This window comes from Gopherus evgoodei, chromosome 2, assembly GCF_007399415.2.
Source record: "Gopherus evgoodei ecotype Sinaloan lineage chromosome 2, rGopEvg1_v1.p, whole genome shotgun sequence".
Lineage (NCBI taxonomy): Eukaryota > Metazoa > Chordata > Testudines > Testudinidae > Gopherus > Gopherus evgoodei.
Genome location: NC_044323.1, coordinates 194354838 through 194367737, shown reverse-complemented (window position 1 = coordinate 194367737; position 12900 = coordinate 194354838). Strand labels below are relative to the sequence as shown.

At 40.2% G+C, this 12900-nt stretch overlaps 1 protein-coding gene across 2 annotated transcripts in view; it reads left to right on the top strand.

Annotated features, from left to right (window-relative positions):
- Positions 1–508: 508 nt before the first annotated feature.
- The window catches only part of LOC115646611 (cytosolic non-specific dipeptidase), an 80616-nt gene continuing 68224 nt past the window's right edge, over positions 509–12900 (top strand). Inside the window, exon 1 of one of the 2 annotated variants that reach the window (XM_030552634.1) lies at positions 509–581. In XM_030552634.1, the coding sequence (XP_030408494.1) occupies positions 552–581 (30 nt within the window). In that variant the 5' untranslated portion in view covers positions 509–551. The remainder of the gene's footprint in view (positions 582–12900) is intronic. The other variant, XM_030552637.1, reaches the window with a different exon arrangement.

The window sequence follows — 12900 nt, the reverse complement described above, 5'->3', positions numbered from 1 at the left end:
AGATATCAAAGATATTTAGACATCTCAAGGTGCAGGTAGGCACTTAGTGACCTGGAATCTCTCTGGGCCTCAGTTCCCCATCAGTGTGTATAAAAAAAAAAAGGAAGGGGGATAATAGACTCTCTTTCCTCACAAGAGTGGTATGATAGTAAATCCATTAATGTTTGTGAGATACTCGGATACTGTAGAGATGGGGTCTTTTAAGTTCCCAGGCAGATAACAAGGCAAGCATTTGGCAGCATGAAATATGAAAAAACTTCACATTTAAATCTCCTAAAAATAAATAGCCAACCAACATGTATTTTATAAAATGTTTGTTTGTTTCAGTCTTTAGAAATCAGCCACTAACCCTGGGATTCCTTATGGCCCCGTTTAACAGATGGCAAAATCAGTAACCTCACAGGGCTCTCTTGTAAAGCTGAGTAAATTTTGCTGACTCATTGTGACAAATGTGACTTCTTGGCTCACCAGGATATAAAAGAGGTGGTGTAAGCCTCTGGTCAGAATCTACGAGGGATGGAAATACAGAAATTCACCATGAAGAGCTAAGAATGGCAAGGTTTGGGGAGAAAGAGCTGAGGTTTGTGTTCTTTTGTTATTATTTAAGGAAGGCCAAAACCTAGTATGTAAGATATTAGATGGATTCTATATTCTGTCTGGAGAAAGGTAGAAATGCCATTTGCTCACATCCTGTTATTCAAAACCAACTTGCCTCTTTACAAGACATCCACAAAAGAATTAACACAGATCAGTGATCCCGTATTCTTTCCATTTCTAACTGCCTTGAGCAGTAGTACGTGTTGTGCCAGAACAAAAATGTGTATACAGGGCCAGAACCTGAGTTGGTGTAAATCAGTGTAACTCCATTGAACTCACTGGAATTATGCCACATCACATCAGGTGACAATCTGCCCCACAATTCCTCTCTAGGTATCCATCTTAGAGTCAATATGTGCAGTGGAACAGGGTTGTTTAAAAAGACTTCCCCGTCTGAAGCCTCCACTAAAATTATTCCCTGAAATTAGAGCTAGATGAAAATTTTCTGTCAGCTTTTTTCTATTTTCAGTTAGCTTGATATTTTCTGTTTGGAAAATTTCTGCAAAAAAAAAGGTGGAAAGTAATGAAGACTCTTCACTTTTTTCAGTTTTTTGCTGAAAATGTACCAGCTCTACCTAAACCCTTTTGTGAGAGGCTGCTATAGGAACACTGTCTTTAAAGCAGTGATTGTCAGCCACCCGATATGGACCGCATAAGGGTGATCAGTTTGTGCATCTGCTTTGACTAAGCATGAAGTCATTGTGCCAGGATTAGGCAATATGCCACACTTCCACCTTCAAACACTTCAGGCCAAATCCTCAGATGGTGTAAATAGCTGCAACGCCATTAAATTCAGTGGGACTATGTCCATTTACATCAGCTGAGGTTCTGGTGAGTGAAACATGACTACTGTACATTTGTGTGTGTGTGTGGGAGAATGAGATGTTTACATGACATAAAACTGACAAGTAAACTATATTCAACAACAGAAGTGGAGCAGAATGAAGCTTACTTTTTTCCTGCTGCTGTTAAATGTATTTCTAATAGCTAACAATACAAATCTACCTCACCCTTTCTATCCTGTAGAAGTACTGCTCAATCTTAACACAGATTACACTTTATAACGTGTTAAAAATCTCCAAGGGATGCCATTCCAGGAAAATTTTTAAGGCAAGTGTCAGATATTTACAGGTTATGGCAAAATTAGACCAAGACTTCAAATATTAATCCCAGATGTTTAAAGTCAACATGCCGTAGTCAATGGTTACAAAATAATTCATAGCCAATTTCCTGTGAAGCTTGAGACGCACTTAGTGAATGGATCACATGAAGAAGTTTGACAGAATTCTTTGCTGTGGCAATAACATATGCTAGTCCAAGATAATAAAGCCTGGAATGTATTATAGATTCAGGGAATAATGCCTGTGATTTCCAGCTGCTTACTCAGTAGCTGACAATATCTATAATTCTTAGCAACAAGCCTTTTATTTTTCTGTGAATTCACTGTTTCAGAGGGACTCCTCTTTAGCAGATGTTGTCAAATTATTTCAAAGTGCTGCAAAGAACATTCCATCCCATCTTCTAATCAATAAAATCCGCATTCCACAAATGCAGAAGGGCAGCTATAGGGAGGGATAATGGTTATCCTTATTGATTACTTGTAATAAACTACAACCTAAGTTTCCTGCAAGCCTTAAGAGTACACCCAGGTAAAATGGAACTAGATAGTAATCCAGAAGCATGTCTGATTATATTCAGCTAGATGGCCACTGCAGCTCAGTGAGAGTAGTCCTGGACTGTCCAACTCCACTCCTAACGGGAGAGTCACAAGCAACATATAGAGCCCTGGGAGAGGACAATGCCACAGACCATGAGCCTGGCCATTCTTGATTAGCTAGGAATAGATTCATAGACCATAAGACCAGAAGAAACCATTATGATCACATAAACTGACCTCCTACATAACACTGGCTATAGATTTAATTCAGTGAGTCCTGCATCTAACTCAGCAATGTAGTGCCATAGTGTAGACGCTTCTTACATTGACAGAAGGGGTTTTTCCATTGATATTGTTAATCCAGCTCTCCGAGAGGTGGTAGACCTCTTCCACTGACTTAGCTGTGCCTACATTGGGGGTTAGGTCAACCTATGTCTCTCAGAGCGCAACATATTTCACAGCCCTGAGTGATATAGCTTGGTCAAATCTAATTTTTAGTTGTAGACCAGGCCTTAGAGTTAATAGCGCTGCTGTTTTTAAAGATGCATGTAGGTCAGCTTCATGAGGGGTTCAGGGATGGATGAGCTGACACCAACTGTCTGCACTGGCTGAGATGTACTTAGAAGCAGAGTTGCTGGAGGAGAAGCAGATGGAAGAAGAACTAGATGCAAAGCCACTATAGTAACCACTACAGCAGTAGCAGCAGCAGCAGGTGGGAAACAACCAAAGGCACTGGAGAAAAGTAAAGGTAGGAGCAAAGGAAAGAGGAGACCATTACCCAGGACACGGGGGGAGCCACTCGTTCCCTCAGATTGTGCTTCTGCTGTGGAAAAGTAGGGCAGACATTTTTTCTGGACTGACATTTGGGAATTAATGCTGACTATAAACAAGTCTGTGAGCTTAATGAGGCTGCAAGGAACATATCAGTCATGGAGAAGGGGTAACCAGACTACTGAATTCAGGACTATGGAAATGGTGCAATACCTAGAAGCACTCGTACGAGGCTGAGCTTTATTTCTTGACCCAACTCATGTGATGTGGGTCAGGTGTACAAAGAGTTAATTGCTCTTGGCACATGTCAGAAATATCTATTGACTCCAGTGGCGATTTCACTTATAAAACGTAAAATCAAATATGAATAAAGCATATTAACTCAAAATAACTACCCTCCTTCCTTTTACTATTCTGCTACTTAGGAGACCGTGCTGATCTCTGAATTAACCTTCAATTTCATTTTAGATCTATCTGGGGAATATGGTTACGTGGAATTATAAACTGATAGGACGCACTGTGTGCTGTAGTGAGCTCTTTCTAGTTTATGGTTTACTGATGAATTTTAAGAAGCGGACATTGCATTTTCAGTGCAATTTATGCTGGAACTAGGCTATCTATAAACTGCAGATGCCTCATTAAATTCCATGGCTGATTACAAGAAGCAGCCATGTGCAGAAATGTTCATCAGGGGCTTGATGATTTGCATTAAGAACCAGTAATCTGGTTACCCCTTCTCCATTGCATTAATGATTTGCATTAAGAACGAGGAATATTTGTGGCACCTTAGAGACTAACAAATTTATTTGGGCATAAGCTTTCGTGGGCTAAAACCCACTTCATTGGATACATGCAGTGGAAAATACATTGTCGTGCTTGGTTCTTTCTAGTAACAACACTGGTTATTTAGCACTGGCTCTGTACCATTGTGAGCAGGACACAATAACAGCAGCAAGATTCCAGTCTTCAGCTAACCATCCAGAAGTCAATGGCATCCAGCCAGTTATTGATTTATATATTGACATTTACCCCTTTTTATAACTGTGAAAGCATGTTTGCGGCACAACTGTTGGCTTCTTTCAGCAGTACATTAAAATGACTATGAATATGATGAAAAAAATTGTGCAGCATAATATTTTAATGACCATTTTGTGGCTTTCTGTTTCCCTATTGGTAGCTGGAAAGGGTTCCTTTATTTTATACAATTATGTTAGAGAGAGAGAGAGACTGAGAAACTTTGTCAGTATTCCCAGTTCTGGTTAAATGGCTTGGCTGGAAGGCAAGATGGATATGTGCCCATTTCTTCTCAGCACAGACGTGTTTAAAAACAACAACTTGGCATAGCTGCTGTAAAAGAATTTCTGTATCAGCTATATTTAGTTCTTCTTTTGGGGAAAAGCAAATGTATTCAAGTGTATTCAAGCCTCTAATAATGGTGATAAACTATTAGAACAATACCATCTCTTGTACAATGGATGGACAGAGAAATGACAGGGTGAAGGTCTCTTAGAAGGGATCTCAATATCATTTTATAATTTACAGATCTTATTCTCATATGTACAAAAGTCCTGAAAAAGTCAGTACCTATGGATTTGGCATTATTCTTCCTCTTTAATGTAAAATGATGCTTTACCCTAATCTTTCCTCGGTAACTTAATTTAAAATTTGATAAAACTGAACACAAACAACTCTTCCTTTATCTTTTTCAGAGAAACTCCAGGATTATGTAGCTATTACTCAATGCAGTCTATTTGTCTCCCCATTAAAAGCAAATAGTATTCAATTCACCTATATGATCTTGTTTTGAACAGACAATATTATGACAATAGTTTCTTCTCAGCAAAGGCTGTCAACAACCCCCAGGCTACAGGAAAATGGAGAAATTAAGGCAGCAAGAATTTTGACTTTACTGCATTTGTTTCTTTTTATTATCCTTCCTGATAGGAATGTAGTGCCTCTCAAAGATGCCAGACCTGCAAAATGAAGTGATCTTTTATTCTCATACAAGGAACAAAATGGAGAGTGGCAGCATGAGCTTTACAGCATGAGCTTACACACACACACACGCGCGTGCGCGAGCACCCCACCCTGACAATGTGTCTCCACTTGGAAGGACCATCTTTAGTAATGAAAAGCTAATTCCATCTCCACATCCTTCTAGTTGCTACCTTTTTTAATTAGACTGAGAAAGGTGCCACTTTGAGACAGTTTTGGTGGTGATTTTTGCAATGCAGACATCTTTCCCACAGGAACTGGGCTAAAATCACCATAGCCCATAAAGCAGCAGTTCTCCACTAGGAGTCTGCAGTCCCCGGCGGGCCTGAAAGAAGGTTTCATGAATCTGTCAAAATAAACCAGGCTTCAGTCCTGGACAGTGGTACCACCTCCACTCCATGACTCACCTCAGCGGGCCACCCAGCCTTTGTGTCAGCACCAGCAATAAGTTTCATGATGAGTAAGGAAAAAAATATAATATTCAGTTTTTTATTTTTGTACCTATATTATCCTTTTATATTTTATATTATATGTGTGTGTTTAACTATATAACTAGCAATTTAATGCAATTTTTAATCTACTGGAGAGGTAGAAAAACAATTGTTGTGGCATAGGTGGGCTCAGGAGCGGCGCCAGAGTTTCTGGCGGCCTAGGCAGAATTCGGGGGCAGCATTTTGTGCGCTCCCCGGATCCTGGCGCCCTAGGCGACCACCTAGGGTCACCTAATGGAAGCACCAGCCCTGGGTGGGGTGTGAAGTTTTTATAGCATATGGGAAGGAGGCTCAGAAAGAAAAATGTTGAGAACCCCTGCCATAGAGTCTACAGAGAAATTCTTAGATAGCTTTTGTTCACTACTGAATTTGAATCAATGAACCACTACTGATTTTGAACCTTTCTTAGAGCAGTATAAAACTACACAGCTCACTGCCAATCTCCTGAGCTATCTAGCCCTGCTGCCGCAATTTCTTCTTAGTTCAGAAGATTTTTTTAAATAAACCCCATTTTATTTCATTGCTTTCAATTACATTTCCCTTAATGGCCTAAATTTTCAAGACTGAATAATGCTCTTGGATGCCCAACCTAAGATACATTAAAGAGGCAGAAATTGCTGAGCACCTGCCCTCTGGAAACCAGGCCTTTTTAAGGTGCTTTGGGTTGGACACCCATATGATTAGTCACTTTTAAAACATTAGACCAACAAGTCTTGACCAGCATCTATGGTCAGGTCTTGGTCTTAATCTGCCTCTACATGCCTGTACAGAGGCATAAAGAGGAGAAAGCTATTCACACCCACCTATCCCAAGGTGATCTTACCACATCTCTGCTTCAGGTGCAGGAAAAGAAAAGTAGCTGCACACCCAGTACTTCCTCCCTTGTCCTTGAATTGGATGAAGAGGGGAAGGGGAATGAGGGTAGCTCTCAAGCAACCAGGTCATGGGTAGTCACACTCAGTGGCTGGAGCACCAATCAGCACCAAAGGTCAGGACCAGGTTACCTGGAATGAGGCAGGGGCAGGACTAGAAACAAGCAGACATAGAGCCATGAGCAAATGCTTTGAGCAGCCACTGGGCTTAAGCACTAGACTGCTGACTCTTCCAATCGATCATGCAATGTAGCCAATCAGGCAGCCTACTACAGGCCAACTGCGCTCATTAGGTAGCCTGGAGACTGGCTCTGCTTCCAGACCGGCTATGCTGCAGGTGCTGATTCCTGATAGTAGCAACATGCTAGTTGTGGCATACTGCCTTACTTGGACTACTTTTGGAGTAGTGCAGCTATGTGCTGCCTCTTGCATAAGACTATGAGCTGAAAGGAAAGGACGATCTGGCCTGTAACATGCCATGTAATTTAAATTAGATGATTATCCATATAACTCCTTCCTTTTTCTCTTAAATATATGGAACTTGATCCTGTTGTCATACTGCTCTCACACTGATGTAAATCAGAAGTAAATAAAGTCAAAGAGTAGTTACACCAGTATAGAGTGAGATCAGTCAAGCCTAAACGCTGGATTTTCTCCCACGCGTCACATGTGACAATACATGAATTTATACAAAACAAAGATCATACGAATAGGATAAAGTGAGGCTGAGGATATGGCCCAGGGTATTTAATGCAATTTCTATTTTATAGGTATTTCTATAGTGCTTATCACTATATGATCCGAACCTTTCTTTAGTTTTAAGGGCAATGGATGTATACAGTTTACTTGCATTATGTGAAGCCTGTTCAGTGATATTATGTTGGCCTAATTTAATACAATTCATCTGATATCTTAAGAGTGTTTTGATAATGACATTCGTTGGATCTAAGTCTACTATTTTACATCTCTGAAAACCGTGATGTAAGTGGGTTTTCACAGGTGTAAAAGAGCTGAATTTGGCTGAGTATATTTCATTATTACTGTTCATTTGTCATTATTTATATTCAATATTTTATGTTCTTGTAGCCATTTTAAATCACATTTTAAATATGTTTATTAACCAAACTAGGGAAAATGAAAGTATTGCAGCTTTATCGATATCCACTATCCTGCTGTGTTTATGGAGATACTGTAAGTGTGTGCTGTGCTTGCTTCATAGGAATTAACTTCCTTTGATTACTTGAATGTTGAAGGTAGAAGATGGAGGCCAGGGTTATATAGCTCTTTAGAGATTTTCTCCTGAGGGTGGTTCTGTTTTCCCTCATATATACAGCATAACATACAAGAACTTGGTGAAGAGTCAGTTGTCGTCTTAATTCTAGGGAAAGAGCTGCTATATACACATCTTCCATAGCACTCATTTGCACATACATAATATTGGGCCAAATGGAAAATATCTGTATTTCTGTTTTGTAACTCCTCTCCTGGGAGGCCTTAAAAGAGGGATTAGAGCAGAAGATAGACTATAGAGGCCAGCTTGGCAGAAGTCAACAAGGTGGGTGAGTGCTCAGCCCTTCTGCTTATCAGGCCCCAGATCCATATAGTGTATATGTAGCCACTGTCAGCTGTCCATGGGTAATTCTAAAAGAGCAGAATAGTGTTTTTAATGCCCATAGACCTGAGAGACAGACTTAATTCTTTGGAAACTGTGTATATGTCCTCTTATGCAGTTATTTTGTCGCTATTGTGGAAAGACAATGTTCTAAGGGTTAACACACACAGCCACTTTTTCTAAGCTTAACAAAATTGGTAGCCAGTGAAGAGATTTCAAAATCAGGTCTTGAAAGAACCTGATTCTATTAGGAAATTGGGATGTATCTGTATCAGATGCATCTTTTAATAGCACAAGCTGGAATGCCCCAAAATAAAGTCCACTTAGAAATGAAAAAACCCACCAAAAAAACCCAATGCTCTTGCATGAACATGCAGATTTGGAGTGGTGAACAACTTTCTCGTGTTTGAGTGGAGAAGCAACCCAGTGCTGTTTTTTTAAATTATATAAAACATAGAAACATAAAATAGACAAGAGTGTGCATGGAGTGGACAGACAAGTAATTTTTTTTCAGGTATTTGCATCCAGCTGAAATCCCCATTTTTTAAAAAGAATCAACCTTTGCTCTTTTCTGTAACTTAGATGCTGCTGATGTGGGTTTGTGATATATGAAGGGGGTGGGGGGAGTAGCTCTCCCAATGGACACCCAGCCAGCCAGTTAGCAGTCAAATCCTTCTTGGTGTCTCTTCTCTGCTTGCTTTATCTGTAAAGGGTTAACAGGCCCACAGGTAAAGCAAGCAGGGAACAGACACCATGACTGTCTGGGTGTCCATCAAAGGGAGCTACTCCACCCCTTCATGTATCACAGGGTTATATAAATAAGGCAGATTCATATTTGTGTGGGATCTAGGAAAGTGAGTTTAATAAATTAAGGCGAAATGAGAGAGGTCTGGCCTGTGTTTTTCCATGTGAGTTAACTACACCAGGCAATCTAACTGAAATGTTCCAGTGATGTTTTGCTTACAAGGTAAATTCCTTAGGGCAGGGACTGTCTTTCTGCGTAGTGTTTGTACAGCACCTAGCATCAGTGGAGTCCTGGTCTATGACTGGGGCTCCTATGTGCTCCTGGTAGAACAAATCATGAATAACAAGGTGTCGAGTTTTCAACCACTGGCTATCAAAACCCTAGTGATTTTGCAATATCATCTGTGATGTGGCAGTTAAATAACAAGGCACATATATGGTAGCTCTAAAAGAACCCATAATGAACTTGAGAAAATTTGGTCCTTACCTGTTATAGAATTAACCATGGAGAAATCATGACCAACTTAAATGAGATGGGAGTTATGTTTCTAACTCGGTTATAGTTCTAACTCATAAAGAAGGAGCAAGTTAAAATGAGAGGTATTCATAATATACTTTTGGATTATATGCATTTTAAAAGCACTAGCAGCAGATACTTTTGAAATGCATTGAATCATATGCACTGGCTCATATGCATATCATCCTGGCGGCCTTCACCATTTATCATACACAATTTGATGTTTAAAAAATAATCACAGAGTTTAAAAGGATCAGATCACTCACTCTTCTCTTCAGGGGTCCAAGCCTGGATAAGATTATAATGCAACAACACTTAAAAAAGTACACAGTTATATAGAATCATATAAATGTAAGATCTTGAGAGGTCATCTAGTCCATGCCCTGACGCACTGCCATCCCTGACAAATGTTCTTTAAAATCTGCAATGATAGAGATTCCACAGCCTCTCGCTGTAACCTATTTCAGCACTTAACTGTCCTTCTAGTTAGAAAGTTTTTCATAATCTATAATCTTAAATTTCCCTTGCTCCATATTAAGCTGTTTACTTTAGTGGCTCTGGAGAACAATTGATCCTCATCCTCTTTGGCACAGCACTTAACATATTTGAAGATTTTCAGGTCCCCCTTCAGTCTTCTTTTCTCAAGACTGAATATGCCCAGTTGGGCTTGATTCGTCATTGCCTTTCAACTTGCACAGTGGGTGTAAAATGCTCCTATTTGATTTGGTTGTATTTTACATTCACTTTGCACAACTGTAAGTGGCTACATAAGGTACAAGCAATGAGAAGGCCTATTTCCCTGCCCTGCCCCATCCTATGGAGCCACAGGGCCTGGTTTTTCCACTGCCTTGCATCTTTAGTCATTTGCTCTGGTGCAAAGCAAGTGTAAAACCCCATGCAATCTGTACTGGCCATTCATGTGACTGGAAGCACTGTTTCTCACTTTAAATGACTTCACAAGGTGCAGGACAATGGAGAAGCAGGCCCATTGTATTCTTACAATCTATTGGGTTCTCCTAGACTTTCCAATTGCCAGTGAAGGTTTACCAAAACCCAGGGAACAGGAGACTGCTGCTTTAGTTTGAGGCAACCTTAAAGCCCTGCCAAGTGCAAATGATCCATTTGCTTTGCTACTCAATATTTTCTGAGGTATTGATCGTTCATGAGGCTTGTTTTCTGTAACCTGAAAAAACTAAGCAAAAGCTAATGAGCTGGGAAGAATGTGATGTGTTAGACTGAGGTCCATGTCAGGTGAAGGTGGCCTGCAGCTCAGCTCTCAGAGGGTCAGAAAATGTTCATAAATGATTTCACTTATTAAACCCCATCAAGGAGAGAGATTCTCCTGGGGAACCAAGTAAGGTTTATTCCAAGATCTTGTTACTGTGTTTTGGTTTAAGATTTAAATACTGTTTCACTCCACTGCACCAAAAGAAAACCTGAGGCTATAAAAGGGAACCCACAATGGTAAACGGTGGAGTGCAATATTGCCACAAAATGTCAAAAATTGATTTTGTTGTTGCTCCTCTATTGTATTTTCTGGATTCAGAAAGAGAGAAGAAAATGATGATAATGGGGAAACCAGTCTGCCATGGGGTCTGTGCTCAGGGTCTTTGCTGCATTTCGATGGGGGGGGGGTTTGCACAATAAGCTGCTATTGATCTTTCTAGGTCCATCATTGCCTCTTGCTGTGACATACTGGCAGTTTTGTTGGTGGGAAGTGTGACAAATCGGTGGCTATTTATGGGGCCTGATCCAGCTCCCATAGGTGGGTCAGGGCAAAGATCTCTAGTGCACCCATGCAGCATGGGTAACAGAGCTCTCTATCCTAGTCCTAAAAGCCCCACAGCCCAGTGCCATTTGAGCTAACAGTTCTCTGCCCCCATCCCCATCTCTTAGAAATAAGGCACCTGACCTTGGCCGATTGCGAGAGGGCAGCATTACACATGGAGCCAACCAGAAGCTGAGCTGTATATTTTTTTTAATCTATTTTTCCCTGACTTTTCCTTCGTCCCTTTGTCCACCTTCTTTCTATTTATGGTACTTGTCTGGCCCCCATTACATAAGATCTGACCACCTCACAATCTTTAATGCATTTGTCTTGCAGTTGTCTCTCTTTGATTCAGTTCAGTGATTTCAGAGTCCATCCTATTTGATTTTGTTTCTTCTCAATCAGTTTCATTACATTTTCTAATGACATCATGGGTGACCTCAGCTTTGTGACAGGGCCTAGGCTCTTTGGTACATTTCCTACTTTAGCTGAGGATTATTTTCTTTTAGATGTCTGTTTCATCTTTTAGAAAAAGTTGTGGATTAAGCAAAGTTTTACCAGCCAAGGATTTCTGAGTTCTAATCCTGGCTCAATTCTCTGGCCTTGCCCTGGGCAAGTTTTTTAACCTCATTCTCTCTGGTGTAAAACCTAACATAATTTGAAAAACTACTTGGGACTTACATGATTTAGCACCTAATATAGAGAGGATTTAACACCCTTATGAACATGTTAGCTGGTCATGAGGAATCCTAGACTTCTCCTAACCACCTAATGCATTTTTTGGTGCTAAGAGGTGTTTAAAATCAGATGAGCTAACACTCTTTAAAAAGAATACCCATTTCCTAGCTAGACAAGGCCTATGGATAAAATAGTTCTCTGGCAAGCTTCAGGCCTGTTGTGAAGACTAATGTTTGTAAAGTAGTTTCAAAGAGGAAAAAATACTGGGGTGTAAATCTATCCTACATTTGCCTGTAGATATCACTGTAGATAAACCACCTCCCCGAGAGGCAGTAACTAGATTGACAAAAGAATTCTTCCTGTCTACACTGGGAATTAGGTCAGTTTAACTACATCTTTCAGAAGTGCCTCTTTAAGTTTTCAGTGTAAACAGCCCTCAAAGGGTTCATATCGACAAACCCCAACAAGTATTATTATATGTCCCCAACTCAGCGCTGCCAGATTCAAAACTGGAGAGTCCCATCTGATGATATTATAGTAAAAAATGTGAAATGTTTGTTTCTGAAGGTTTCTGCCTCATTTATGCAGTCCCATAATCTGCCAGCAATGGCAGACAGGCATAGCACCAGTACAAAACTGAGACAGCTTCTAAACTTGTCTGTTAGACTCTCCACAGCTAGAGAACTTTGGAAATCAGTATTAAGTTCCAAATCCTGCAATCCCTGTTCATGCAACTGGTCCCACTGACTGCAGATCATTACTTCTCATGCAAAATTCCTTTTGTTACTAAAATACCACCATAAAGCCAAAAAAAAAGTGCATGCACTAAATAAAAGCCATCAGTATTCTCTGCTCTTTTCCATGATTTTTCATGATTGTGAAGAGAAGGAAATGATACACTACACTGTGGCCTGCTAAAGTGTCCCATCTACCTCTCCCAAAATGAGATAAACTAAACTAGAAAAGAAATGAGTGTTCACATAAGGAGTTATACCAGTATAACTATAGCAGTATAATTTTACCACTATGATTATGCTGGTAAATGTCTCTGTTTAGACAATCCCTAAGCATCTTGATGTATTTTCTTTCAGCAGTGTTGGCTAGGGCTCTAGTTGCATAAGATAAAGAAAGGCAATGCCTTTGAGAGCAGCAGCAGCAGAAGTCTATACAAAAGCAGCTATGTATCTTCCCTACTGGC